At 45.0% G+C, this 14561-nt stretch overlaps 1 protein-coding gene across 1 annotated transcript in view; it reads left to right on the top strand.

Moving 5' to 3' along the window:
* Positions 1-655: 655 nt before the first annotated feature.
* Positions 656-14561, top strand: part of DNAAF11 (dynein axonemal assembly factor 11) — a 61419-nt gene continuing 47513 nt past the window's right edge. Inside the window, exons 1-4 of the mRNA XM_073590352.1 lie at positions 656-797; positions 8361-8528; positions 10246-10323; positions 13060-13232. Coding sequence (XP_073446453.1) covers positions 716-797; positions 8361-8528; positions 10246-10323; positions 13060-13232 — 501 coding nt within the window. The 5' untranslated portion in view covers positions 656-715. The remainder of the gene's footprint in view (positions 798-8360; positions 8529-10245; positions 10324-13059; positions 13233-14561) is intronic.

The raw sequence follows: 14561 nt of genomic DNA, 5'->3' as shown, positions 1-14561 counted from the left end.
CCCCACAAGCATGCATTAACCCCCCCCAGACCCGTAAGCGTGCATTAACCCCCACCCCCCTGCGCCAAACAGACCCCACAAGCACGCATTAGTACCCCCCCGAAGTACAACCAGACCCCACAAGCATGCATTAACCCCCACCAGCATGCATTAACCCCCCTACCAGACCCCTGCCCCAAACAGACCCCACAAGCATGCATTAGTACCCCCCAAAGTACAACCAGGCCCCACAAGTGTGCATTACACCCCAAGCCCCCTGCCTCAAACAGACCCCACAAGCATGCATTAACCCCCCCGGACCCCAAACAGACCTGTAAGCATGCATTAACCCCTACCCAAACAGACCCCACAAGCATACATTAACCCCCCAGACGCCAAATAGACCCTGCAAGCATACATTAACCCCCCTGGGAGCCCAAGCAGGCCCCACAAGCAAGGATTAACCCTCCGCAGAATGCAGCCACCAGGGAGGACACTGCGGACCGCTACATTAGGCGGCCCAACTGCGCCCCCCCGCTAGCTGCCCCCCAATAGATACGCCACTCATACGCTGAACTTGAGATTGGAAATGTCGCAAAAGCCCAGCTCTCTTCGGTCACATCTCGCCTTACGGCGACGCGTGTACTCAGCGCCCTCTGCTGGAGCATTGCAGTATAACACCACATCACGCTGCTGCTCTTTGGTCCGTCTCGCCTTCCGTCCTCTGCTTGTTGTCATGGTTACAGAGCCGCTTCTCTCGGTACACACCGCAACCACCGGAGTGGAGACGTCTCCAGCCGCCGCCGCCATGGTGCTCAGTGAGTGTCCGCGTGCATCTGTTTATATTGTGTCGCCTCACATGCGGGTGAACTACAACTTCCAGCCCACGTTGTCTCCCTGCAGGGCATGCTGGGACCTGTAGTACCACAGCCTCTGCATTCATATCACTGCCAGGATGCTGAAACCTCAGGGCCTTGATCCATGATTGCATTTACTCTGGGGGGGGGTTTGCCTATTTTTTGGTGTTTTTCTCCTGTTTTCGATTTGCTCCTTTTATTAACCCCTTCACCCCCAAGGGTGGTTTGCACGTTCATGACCGGGCCAATTTTTACAATTCTGACCACTGTCCCTTTATGAGGTAATAACTTCGAAACGCTTCCATGGATCCCGGTGATTCTGACATTGTTTTCTTGTGACATACTGTACTTCATGTTAGTGGTAAAATTTCATTCATATAACTTGCGTTTATTTGTGAAAAAAACGGAAATTTGGCGAAAATTTTGAAAATTTCGCAATTTTCCAACTTTGAATTTTTATGCCCTTAAATCACAGAGATACGGCACACAAAAAACTTGATAAGTAACATTTCCCACATGTTTACTTTACATCAGCACAATTTTGGAACCAAAATTTTTTTTTGTTAGGAAGTTATAAGGGTTAAAAGTTGACCAGCGATTTCTCATTTTTACAACACCATTTTATTTTTAGGACCACATCACATTTGAAGCCACTTTGAGGGGTCTATATGATAGAAAATACCCAAAAGTGACACCATTCTAAAAACTGCACCCCTTAAGGTGCTCAAAACCACATTCAAGAAGTTTATTAACCCTTTAGGTGCGTCACAGGAATTTTTTTGAATATTTAAAAAAAATGAACATCTAACTTTCATAAAAAAAATACTTCAGGTTCAATTTTTTTTATTTTACCAAGGGTAACAGGAGAAATTGGACTGTAAAAGTTATTGTGCAATTTGTCGTGAGTACGCTGATACCTGATATGTGGGGGGAATGACTGTTTCGGCGCATGGCAGAGCTCAGAATGGAAGGAGCGCCGTTTGACTTTTTCAATGCAAAATTGGCTGGAATTCAGATCGGACGCCATGTCACGTTTGGAGAGTCCCTGATGTACCTAATCAGTGGAAACCGCCTACAAGTGACCCCATTTTGGAAACTAGACCCCCCAAGGAACTTATCTAGATATGTGGTGAGAACTTTGAACCCACAATGGCTTTACAGAAGTTTATAACGTACAGCCGTACAATTAAAAAATCATATTTTTTCCACAAAAATGATCTTTTCACCCCAATTCTTATTTTCCCAAGGGTAACAGGACCCTAAAAGTTATTGTGCAATTTGTCCTGAGTATGCTGATACCCCACATGTGGGGGTAAACCACTATTTGGGGGCATGGCAGAGCTCGGAAGGGAAGCAGCGCCATTTGACGTTTTTGGCTGGAATTGAGATCGGACACCATGTCGCGATTGGAAAACCCCTGATGTACCTAAACAGTGGAAACCCCCCACAAATGACACCATTTTGGAAACTAGACCCCCTAAGGAACTTATCTAGATGTGTGGTGAGAACTTTGAACCCCCAAGGGCTTCACAGAAGTTTATAACATAAAGCCGTACAATTAAAAAATCATATTTTTTCCACAAAAATGATCTTTTCACCCTCAATTCTTATTTTTCCATGGGTAACAGCACCCTAAAAGTTATTGTGCAATTTGTCCTGAGTACGCTGATACCCCACATGTGGGGGTAAACCACTAGTTGGGCGCATGGCAGAGCTCGGAAGGGAAGCAGCGCCATTTGACGTTTTTGGCTGGAATTGAGATCGGACACCATGTCGCGATTGGAAAACCCCTGATGTACCTAAACAGTGGAAACCCCCCACAAATGACACCATTTTGTAAACTAGACCCCCCAAGGAACTTATCTAGTAGACCCCCCAAGGAACTTATCTAGATGTGTGGTTAGCACTTTGAACACCCCAGTGCTTCACAGAAGTTTATAACGCCCGGGCGTGAAAATAAAAAATTCGTATTTTTTCCACAAACATGATCTTTTAGTCACCATTTTTTTTATTTTCCCAAGGGTAACAGGAGAAATTGGACCCCAAAAGTTGTTGTCCAATTTGTCCTGAGTACACTGACACCCCATATGTGGGAGAAAACTACTGTATGGACACACGTCGGGGCTCGGAAGGGAAGTAGTGACGTTTTGGAATGCAGACTTTGATGGAATGGTCTGCGGGTGTCATGTTGCCTTTGGAGAGCCCCTAATGTACGTAAACAGTGGAAACCCCCCACAAATGACCCCATTTTGGAAACGAGAACCCCTAAGGAACTTATCTAGATGTGAGGTGAGCACTTTGAACCCCCAAGGGCTTCACAGAAGTTTATAATGCCCGGGCATGAAAATAAAAAAATCGTGTTTTTTCCACAAACATGATCAATTAGTCCCCAATTTTTTCATTTTCCCAAGGGTAACAGGAGAAATTGGACCCCAAAAGTTGTTGTCCAATTTGTCATGAGTACGCTGACACCCCATATGTGGGAGAAAACTACTGTATGGACACACGTCGGGGCTCGGAAGGGAAGCAGTGACGTTTTGGAATGCAGACTTTGATGGAATGGTCTGCGGGTGTCATGTGCGTTTGGAGAGCCCCTGATGTACCTAAACTATTGAAACTCCCCACAAGTGACCCCATTTTGGACACTAGACCCCCCCACGGAACTTATCTAGATGTGTGGTGAGCACTTTGAACCCCCAAGTGCTTCACAGAAGTTTATAACGCTCGGACGTGAAAATAAAAAAATCATTTTTTTCCACAAAAATGATATTTTTGCCCCCAATTTTTTATTTTCCTAAGGGTAACAGGAGAAATTGGACCCCAAAAATTGTTTTGCAATTTGTCCTGAGTAGGCTGATACCCTACATGTGGGGGTAAAACACTGTTTGGGCGCATGGCAGAGCTTGGAAGGGAAGGAGCACCATATGACTTTTTCAACTCAGAATTGGCTGGAATTGAGATCAGACGCAATGTTGCATTTGGAGAGCCCCTGATGTGCCCAAACAGTGGAAACCCCCAATTCTAACTCCAACCCGAACCCCAACACACCCCTAACCCTAATCTCAGCCCTAGCCCTAACCCAAGCCCTAACCCAAGCCCTAACCCTAGCCCTAACCCTAACCCTAGCCCTAACCCTAGCCCTAACCCTAATGGAAAAATGGAAATAAATAAATTTTTTTAATTTCATTATTTTTCCCTAACTAAGGGGGTGATAACGGGGGGTTTGATTTACTATTTATGGCGGTTTTTATGTTTGGCGGCTGTCGCACGCTACAAGACGCTTTTTATTGTAAAAATAGTTTTTGCATCACCACATATTGAGAGCTATAATTTTTCCGTATTTTGACCCACCGAGTCATGTGAGGTCTTATTTTTTGCGGGACGAGTTGACGTTTTTATTGGTACCATTTTCGGGCACGTGACATTTTTTGATCGCTTTTTATTCCTATTTTTGGGACGCAGAATGAACAAAAACCAGCGTTTCGTGAATTTCTTTTGGGGGGGTGCGTTTACACCGTTCCGCATGCGGTAAAATTGATAAAGCGGTTTTATTCTTCGGGTCAGTACGGTTACAGCGATACCTCATTTAGGTCGTTTTTTTATGTTTTGTCGGTTTTATGCAATGAAAACTATTTTATATAAAAAATAATTATTTTTGCATCGCTTTATTCTGCGAGCTATAACTTTTTTATTTTTTTGCTGATGATGCTGTGTGGCGGCTTGTTTTTTGCGGGACAAGATGACGTTTTCAGCGGTACCATGGATATTTATATGCGTCTTTTTGATCGCGCGTTATTACACTTTTTGTTTGGCGGTATGATAATAAATCATTATTTTTTGCTTCGTTTTTTATTTTTATTTTTTAAGGGGTTCGCTAAAGGCGTTAACTAATGGGACAGTTTTATAGGGCGGGTCGTTACGGACGCGGCGATACCTAATATGTGTACTTTTATTGTTTTTTTTGTTTTGTTTTTTTTCAAAAAATGAATTTATTGGGGAATATTTTTTTTTTTTTTACTAATTTATTTAGCGATTTTTTTAAAATTATTTTTACACTTTTTTTTATTTTTTTTTTACTTTATTACATAGTCCCAGGTGGGACATCACTGTCCTGTGACAGATCGCTGATCTGTCACATCACAGATCACTGTGACAGATCAGCGATCTGTCACAGGCACTGCTGCAGACTTCCTCATGCCTGCGCTTTGCAGGCACTGAGGAAGCCAGCTTCCTGCAGGCCCCCGTCGCCATCTTGGATTCGGGGGCCTGCAGGAAAGGAGCCCCCCGCAGCAGCGCTGCACATTGCGCTGCCGTGGGGGGCTCAGGGAAGCACGGAGGGAGCCCCCTCCCTGCCGATGCTTCCCTTTAACTCCCGGTATACCGCGATCGTGTTTGATCACGGTGTGCAAGGGGTTAACGTGTCGGGGGCGGTCCGTGACCGCCCCTGACACATTGTGGCGGGTGTCAGCTGTGATAATCAGCTGACACCCGGCCGCGATCAGCGGCGCTCACCACTTGGGCGCCGCTGATCGCTGAGACGTACTATCCCGTCCATGGGCATAGGGGCCCAGGTCCCATGGACGGGATAGTACGTCGGATGGCAGGAAGGGATTAATGTCACTTTATTTATTTCCTGTTTTCGATCATCTTTGGGCCCTTTAGGCTGTGTGCACACGCTGCTGATCTGCCACCTGCGTGGTTTTTTTTCACCCATTGACTTCAATGAAGTCAGATAAAAACGTAGTAAAACGTCAGGTGACCGCGGTGAAGAGATAGGTCTGTCTCTGATATCTATCACTGCACAAGCCCCGACATATTAGGGGATGTGCACATGATCAGGATTTGACACAGGTGAAATCTGCATCTGAGGTCACCTGCGTTATTGATGCGGTTTTTACCTGCGTTATTGATGCGGTTTTTACCTGCGTTATTGATGCGGTTTTTCATTGCATGCCTTTTTTTTGTCACTTTAAATAAATCTAATTGAAAATTGGTTTCAGGGAAGGAAAAAAGAAGTGATTTCCTGTTTGCAGATATATTGGGGGATCTTCCCACGGTCAGTAAGCGCTGCGTATATATCCACAATGTCCAACCTGCAGCATCCAGCATAGTAGATGGGATTTCAAGAAAACCTATGCCCACTATGCATGTACTGATGCCCACGGCTCACCCACAGAGATGGACATGCGGCACGTCTTTCCAGAAATTTATGTAGCTGAGTCGCTAAATTACCCGTACACTTTCATTAGATGCGGTAAAACCGCATTATCTCCCTAGTCACATGCGTATTAAATGCGGGAACACAGCTTACTACACGGTGTACTAATTTACATAATGGTGAATCTTGTGACACAGCCGGCTGTACACGACACAGGAAGTGGAGGAAAGCACGGAGACAGATCCCCTCCTTTTTAATAAATAATAATTTTAAAAAAATGCCGTGGGTTCCCCCTATATTTGTTAACCAGCCAGAGTAAAGCAGACTACTGGGACTGGTATTTCAGGCTGGTCAGGATCCCATATCCATGAACCTTACCATCCTGATAATAAAGGGCTAGCAGCAGTCTGCTTACCTTGGATGGTTAGCAAAAATAGTGGGATCCCCTCCAAAAAAAGAAAACAGCGTGGGATCTCCCTATTTTTGTTAATTAACCAGCCAAGGAAAAAGCAAACAGCTGTGGCCTGGTATTCTCAGGCTGCTGAGGCCCATGGATTTTGGCCCTCACCAGCCTAAAAATAGGAGCTCGCAGCCGCCCCACAATTGGCATGGGGATGATGTCACCTTTGTAATGTCCGGTGACATCAAGCCCACGTCTCTGTAGAGGCGTCTATAACATACCTATCCATTACTAATCCTATAGTTATATGGTAAATAAAGACACAGCCAGAATAAAGTCCTTTAATTAAAATAATGACACCGACTCCTTTAATATTCTCAATTAAACCATACTCACTGCATCACCTAATTCTACCGACGCCCTCGATCTCCTGTGTGGGAAATAAAATAAAAAAGCAACAGTATACCATACCTGTCTGCCGAGAAGATATACATCCTGTCCCACGACGGGTCCAGCTCTGCTTCATCTGGATGTCAGGCTGAATGATGATCGCATTATGCCACGACTCAGCCTGACTTCCAGACACAGCGGAGCTTGTAGATGACCACAGGAGATAACTTGGTTTCCAGCGGTCACCTGCACTGCAGTTCTTGGGATCACCTGACCGTGAGAACTTGGCAAGTGACCGGAGATAACCCCGTCCCTGGCGGTCACCTGCACAGCAGTTTTCGCGGTCAGCTCAGCTCATCGCGAGAACTGCAGTGGATGCAAACTTCCGGCTCTGGCACAAGGTACACCTTTATTTAAGTTAGTTCACATGCGTAGTAAGCTGCGTTCCCGCAGTGTGACTATAAAGATAATGCAGTTTTACCACATCTAGCGATAGTCTATGGGTAATTTGTGCTGCGGAGACTGAGCGTCTCTGATAAATAGATATGCTGCAGTCTAGAAAGACGCGCCGCATGTCCGTTTACGCAGGGCAGCCGGAGGCGTCCCTGCACGCATAGTGGAGATGGGATTTCATGAAATCCCATCCACTATGCTGATCTGGCCGCTGCAGGTTTGACACTGCGGATGAATGCAGCGTAGTGTCGAACCCGCAGCATTTACTGACCGTGGGAACATACCCTTATACATTTGCACCCTGTGGAGCTTAATCTACAGTGTTTTATGATTAAATAAATAAATGAAAAGAAAAACGGCCTGGATCCCCCTAATTTTTGGTAACTAGCCAAGGTAAAGCAGACAGCTGGGGGCTGCTATTATTAGGCTGGGAAAGTTTTTTGGTTATTGGACCTTTCCTGGCCTAAAAATGCAAGACCACAGCCGCCCCAGAAGTGGCACATCACAGGAGATGCCCCAATTCTGGCGCTATACCTTCGCTCTTCCGGTTGTCCTGGTGCGATGGCAATCGGGGCAATGCTAATCAGGGCAATGGTTTTGGGGTTGATATCAGCTGTCAATTAAAAAGAAACAGCTGGCATCAATCCCAGGGGTTAGTAATGGAGAGGGATCTATCAGACTCTTCCCATTACTAACCCACTAAGAAAAAAACACACACAAAAAAATACTGTATTGAAATTAACACCCTGACACTTTCTCTCATTCAGCACTTCATTAAAAAAAGAAGTTCCCACGCAGGTCCGGTGTAGTCCACCAAATCTGAGGTAGTCCAGAGCACACGGTGACCAGGAACGTTTCTGACGTCATGGCTCTTCAGTCTTTTCAGGTGATCCTGCTCTCTGCACTACGTCAGATTTGGTGGGCTACAGCGGAGCGGCGTGGGAACTTTTTTTTGTAATAAAGTGGTGAATGAGAGAAAGTGTCCGGGGGGGTTTGTTTCAATAGATTATTGTTGTCTATGATTAGAGTCACTGACGATAGCCGTGTCATAATGTAGCAGAGCTGGAAAACCGGTGACACTGTGGTGAGGACTGAACTCCCGTTTTTGTCATCTTCTTTCCAGTCACAGAAGATCTGATCCGGAGACGAGCCGAACACAACAACTGCGAGATCTTCTCCTTGGAGGAAATTTCCCTTCACCAGCAAGATCTGGAGCGGATCGAGCACCTGGACAAATGGTGCCGAGAGCTGAAAATCCTCTACCTCCAGAACAACCTCATCCCCAGAATAGGTTGGTGTGTTGTTCTGTAGGACTACAAATCCCAGCATCCGTTGTCTATCTGGAGACAGTCTTGCTGTTTCACTCAGGGAAGCTGACGAGAAAATCCCTTTAATATTTTAACAGCTGTCAATACTCTTTAAATAGCAGGGTTATTCTTAGCATTAAAACTTGTAGATTGGTGGGATCTCATTGGGTCGGACCCCTAGTACGTCCTGTCAGTGCGGAGCAGTGGCCACCACTCCATTCATTCTCTATGGGACATCAGACAACAGCAGTCCCATAGAGAATGACTGGATCAGAGACCACCGTTCCCAAGGGAGCATGTAATAGCCCCATTCTAGGGATCTGACCATCCCATAGAGGATGACTGGATCAGAGACCACCGTTCCCAAGAGAGCATTTAATAGCCCCATTCTAGGGGTCTGACCATCCCATAGAGAATGACTGGATCAGAGACAACCATTCCCAAGGGAGCATGTAATAGCCCCATTCTAGGGGTCTGACCATCCCATAGAGGATGACTGGATCAGAGACCACCGTTCCCAAGGGAGCATGTAATAGCCCCATTCTAGGGGTCTGACCATCCCATAGAGGATGACTGGATCAGAGACCACCGTTCACAAGGGAGCATGTAATAGCCCCATTCTAGGGGTCTGACCATCCCATAGAGAATGACTGGATCAGAGACCACCGTTCCCAAGGGAGCATGTAATAGCCCCATTCTAGGGGTCTGACCATCCCATAGAGAATGACTGGATCAGAGACCACCGTTCCCAAGGGAGCATGTAATAGCCCCATTCTAGGGGTCTGACCATCCCATAGAGGATGACTGGATCAGAGACCACCGTTCCCAAGAGAGCATTGTATAGCCCCATTCTAGGGGTCTGATCACTGGGACTCCCACCGAACTACAAGTTTCGGATAGATGAAAAGTTTGAATACTGGGAATAACTATTGAAGAGCTAATTGATTTGTAGGGCCCTGGCCCAGCAGCCACACCACATGTGAATCCTGAGAACTGCCCCCATCACCGGCATAATGCAAGGATCACTTTGCTCCAGACTTACTGGTCCAAAGAGGTGGCGGAGATGACGGCAGGTAGGACAGCCATGGACTACTGACCAGCATCCTGAGAATCAACGAGCATCATCTCAAAGGGCGCAGTCAGACAGCCCTATAAATTAAACCAAGATCGGACCACAATGCACGGACTGGCCGACGGCGCTCCCAACCCGAGCGTGACAACTGAATATATTTCTAAGCAGCTGTGATGCCCAGGTCGAGGGAGCTGCGGCCGGTCTGAGCATGGCCATCCGCTCTTGGTCCGATTTATATGGCTGTCTGACTGCAGCATAAGAATAACATTTTCATGGTCTTTTTTCTAGAGTGCTGCTTATTTTTTTAGGTGGGAACGCTGTACTATACCGATTGGAATAGAGATCAGAGACAGACCAAAAAACCACAGCAGTTGTTTTCTATTGTTCCTGCCTGTCCATAGCTTTGTACACAAAGCTCATACAAGGACCGTGTATGTAAAGGAGGGAGCGATGCTGCAGGTGCTGCCTCGACTGATCCCAAACGATCGCAGGATCATCAGATAGCAGGTCACATGACCCTGGCGCCCCGTTTATCTAGACCCAGCTCTGACTATGAGAATTATCACAGTTGCAGCGTCCCTGGTGGTCCTTGTTCCTATAATCGCTGATCGCTCGTTTTTGCATTGCAGAGAATGTCGGCCGACTGAAGAAACTGGAGTATCTGAATTTAGCCTTGAACAACATCGAAGAGATTGAAAATCTGGAAGGTAAGTGCAGTCACCAAATGAATGGGCAAACTCCGGTTCCCTCATTACAGGAGCTGTCCACTTTTTTGGGGAATAAAAAATCATCAAATGCATTAAAGCAAACACACGACATATATGGAATTTCCACTTCGAGTGCCGGTTAGTGATGAGCGAGTATGCTGGTTGCTCGGGTTTTTCTGAGCATGCTCGGGTGTCCTCCGAGTATTTTGGCGTGCGCGGAGATATAGCTTTCGTCATCTCAGCTGCATGATTTGCGGCTACTTGACAGCCTGAATACTTGTGAGGAATGCCTGTTTGTTGGGAAATCCCACATGTATTCAGGCTGGCCAGCAGTCACAAATTATGCAGATGAGACGACGAAAACTAAATCTCCGAGCACGCCAAAATACTCGGAGGACACCCGAGCGTGCTAGGGAATACCCGCGCAACGAGCATACTCGCTCAGCACTGGTGCCGGTGTATGGCGCGTGCCCTGGAGCTGAGCTCTCTCCATACAGGGCGGCTGCCAGCTCTGTTTTACACCCAGAATCTGGTTCTAGCAGCAGCAAAAAGAGGTAGGTGTAATCTCTGCTGTTAACCGTATAGATGCTGCTGTTAAGCATACTCGCTCATCACTGGTGCCGGTGTATGGCGCGTGCCCTGGAGCTGAGCTCTCTCCATACAGGGCGGCTGCCAGCTCTGTTTTACACTCAGAATCTGGTACGAACAGCAGCAGCAAAAAGAGGTAGGTGTAATCTCTGCTGTTAACCGTATAGATGCTGCTGTTAATCATGTGTCTAATGTTTCTAACTGGTCTGAGCATCTGTTCCTGCACCCATTGCCCTTGACATGCAGTTGCACGGTGCCGATGGGTTACTTGTCACGTCATGGTGCACCTATAAAGCCCAGCTCCGGTGTCAATGGAATATTGTTCATTTCACTATATACTGCAATACCAGAGTATGTACATAGTGCAAGCAATCAAAGATTGCAGGTACTAGTGCCCTCAATAAAATAAAAAAAATGTACAAAATAAAAAGTAAAAAAAAAAACAAACTTAAAAAAATATAAAAGATTCCTCATTTTTCAATCCGAAATGTAAAACATTACGCATACTTTGTATTTTTGTGTCCGTGAAGTCGGATTGATCACAATATAAAAGGATTTCACTGTACAGATAATGCAAAAAAAAAGTCATCGCCCCTTCCGCAAAAAAAATGCAATAAAAAAAGGATGAAAACGTTATATTCCTCAAAATGGTAAAAACGAGCCCACCACACAGCTCCATCCATGGAAAAATAAGAAAAGCTGCAGATCTAAGAAAATAAACACGCAAAGCAAATTATTTTACAACCTTCAACATTTTTTAAAAAAATCACTAAAATGTCAGAAAAATGTATACAAGTTTGATATTGCCATGGATAATCATGTTACTGGTCATTTTTACTGCATGGTGCCACGTTGGTAACCCTGTGCAGCCCTGCCACAAGCTGCTATTATATATAATGTAAGTGATCAGATGATCGCAGATAGAAGTCCCCAAAGGGGACTAAAGGGAAGATAAAATGTGATAACGTTTTTTAAAAATACGAACAAATAACAAATTAATTCGCTCTTTCAAAACATAGACCTTTTGTGCGTTCTTAAAGGTGTATTCCCATTTCCAAGATCCTATCCCAATATATAGGAGGGGTAATAATAATATTAGCAAATACCTCCAATTAGCAATGTAGTACAGTTCTTCTGATTCGCTATGTCTCTTACCTCATGTGCAGAATTGCAGGACCTTAGGTATCCATGGTTACACCACTAACAACTAGCTAACTAACTGTCACTATAGCAGTGGTCGTAACCATGGCTACTGTACTTAATGTTTAGCAATGCCTGCACATGAGGAAAGAGACATAGCGAATCAGAAGAACTATTCTACATTTCTAATTGGAGGTATTTGCTAATATTATTATTATTACTCTTACTACTTATTGGGATAGGATCTTGGAGATGGAAATACCCCTGTAAAAGCCTGATTTATTAAATCATTTGGTAAGAGTTGTAAAGGTACTGTAAAAAAGAATTTGCCAGATTTGCCTTTTTTCGTCAGTTCACCATACCAAAAACAAGCCAAGGACGAAAAGAAATGAAGGCAAAAAAACGAAAAATGGCTCCAATTGGAAAGGAGTAATCCCATTTCCAAGATCCTATTCCAATATTATAGTAGGTGTAATAATAATAATATTAGCAAATACCTCCAATTAGAAATGTAGTATAGTTCCTCTGATTAACTATGTTGCTTATCCCCATGTGCAGGGCATTGCAGTAGCTTAGGTATCCATGGTTACGACCACTGATATAGTGAGTTAGCTGTTAATGGTCGTAACCATGGATACCTAAGCTACTGCAATACCCTACACATGGGGAAAGTGGCATAGCTAATCAGAAGAACTGTAATACATCTCTAATTGGAGGTATTTGCTAATATAATTATTATTATTACACCTACTACATATTGTGATAAGATTTTGGAGGTGGGAATACCCTTTAAGTGCAATGGACACCACAGTCCTACTACAGAGTATTGGGCATGGGGCAGAGCTGCCCCAGATGCCCACCAGTGCCTAGTTACCTGCAGAGGGTACAGTAGGGTAAGTGTATAGCGCCCCCTCAGCCATATGGACAGTACCACATACAAGCCAATTCATGTGTGTGATTGTAGGGCGTGCGTCCGCTATATGTAACCAGCGTGTTCCTGTCCTCCAGGGTGCGAGTCTCTACAGAAGCTTGACCTCACGGTGAATTTTGTGGGGAAAGTGTCCAGTACCCAAAGCCTTAAACACAACATTCATCTCCGAGAGCTTTACATGGTGGGAAACCCCTGTGCACAGTTTGAAGGCTACCGGAAGTACGTGGTGGCTACTCTCCCGCAGCTGAAGGTACGTACTAGTAAATGTGCACGTACACCGGGTCTGTGGTCACTCCACTTCAGGATGGTGACAGCACGTGATGTGTGCGCTCTGTAGATTCCTCGGTATTGCCGGTGTGAGCGAGCGGTCACATAACTGCATGTAGGCACCAGTCACATGCTGACTATACCGGTATCACTGCTCTCAATTCAGTTCTATTGACAGACGACAGATGAGACCGATCTCAATGTGGCCGGAAGTATGCCAATCACAGTAGGAGCTGTATTATAGTAGTTATATTCGTGTCCATAGGGGCAGTATTATAGTAGTTATATTCTTGTACATAGGGGCAGTATTATAGTAGTTATATTCTTGTACATAGGAGCAGTATTATAGTAGTTATATTCTTGTACATAGGAGCAGTATTATAGTAGTTCTATTCTTGTACATAGGAGCAGTATTATAGTAGTTATATTCTTGTACATAGGAGCAGTATTATAGTAGTTATATTCTTGTACATAGTAGCAGTATTATAGTAGTTATATTCTTGTACATAGGGGTAGTGTTATAGTAGTTATATTCTTGTACATAGGAGCAGTATTATAGTAGTTATATTCTTGTACATAGGGGGCAGTATTATAGTAGTTATATTCTTGTACATAGGGGCAGTATTATACACTCACTGGCCACTTTATTAGGTACACCATGCTAGTAAGGGGTTGGACCCCCTTTTGCCTTCAGAACTGCCTCAATTCTTCGTGGCAGAGATTCAACAAGGTGCTGGAAGCATTCCTCAGAGATTTTGGACCATATTGACATGATGGCATCACACAGTTGGCGCAGATTTGTCGGCTGCACATCCCTGATGCGAATCTCCCGTTCCACCACATCCCAAAGATGCTCTATTGGATTGAGATTTGGTGACTGAGGAGGCCATTTGAGTACAGTGAACTCATTGTCATGTTCAAAAATATTCAGGATTGAGAGTCCTCAGTAGTTGATACCTTTTAATGGCTAACTGAAAAGATGGTAATACATTGCAAGCTTTCGAGACTACTCAGGTCTCTTCATCAGGCTAGACTAATACAACTTCTGTCATGTTCAAGAAACCAATCTGAGATGATTCGAGCTTTATGACATGGCGCATTATCCTGCTGAAAGTAGCCATCAGATGTTGGGTACATTGTGGTCATAAAGGGATGGACATGGTCAGCAACAATACTCAGGTAGGCTGTGGCGTTGCAACGATGCTCAATTGGTACCAAGGGGCCCAAAGAGTGCCCAGAAAAAATTCCCCACACCATGACACCACCACCACCAGCCTGAACCGTTGATACAAGGCAGGATGGATCCATGCTT

The sequence above is a fragment of the Dendrobates tinctorius genome, unplaced genomic scaffold (assembly GCF_039654945.1).
Source record: "Dendrobates tinctorius isolate UK_male_01 unplaced genomic scaffold, ASM3965494v1 ptg000116l, whole genome shotgun sequence".
NCBI lineage: Eukaryota > Metazoa > Chordata > Amphibia > Anura > Dendrobatidae > Dendrobates > Dendrobates tinctorius.
The sequence above is the reverse complement of the archived record's forward strand: the minus strand, read 5'-3'. Positions and strand labels throughout refer to the sequence as shown.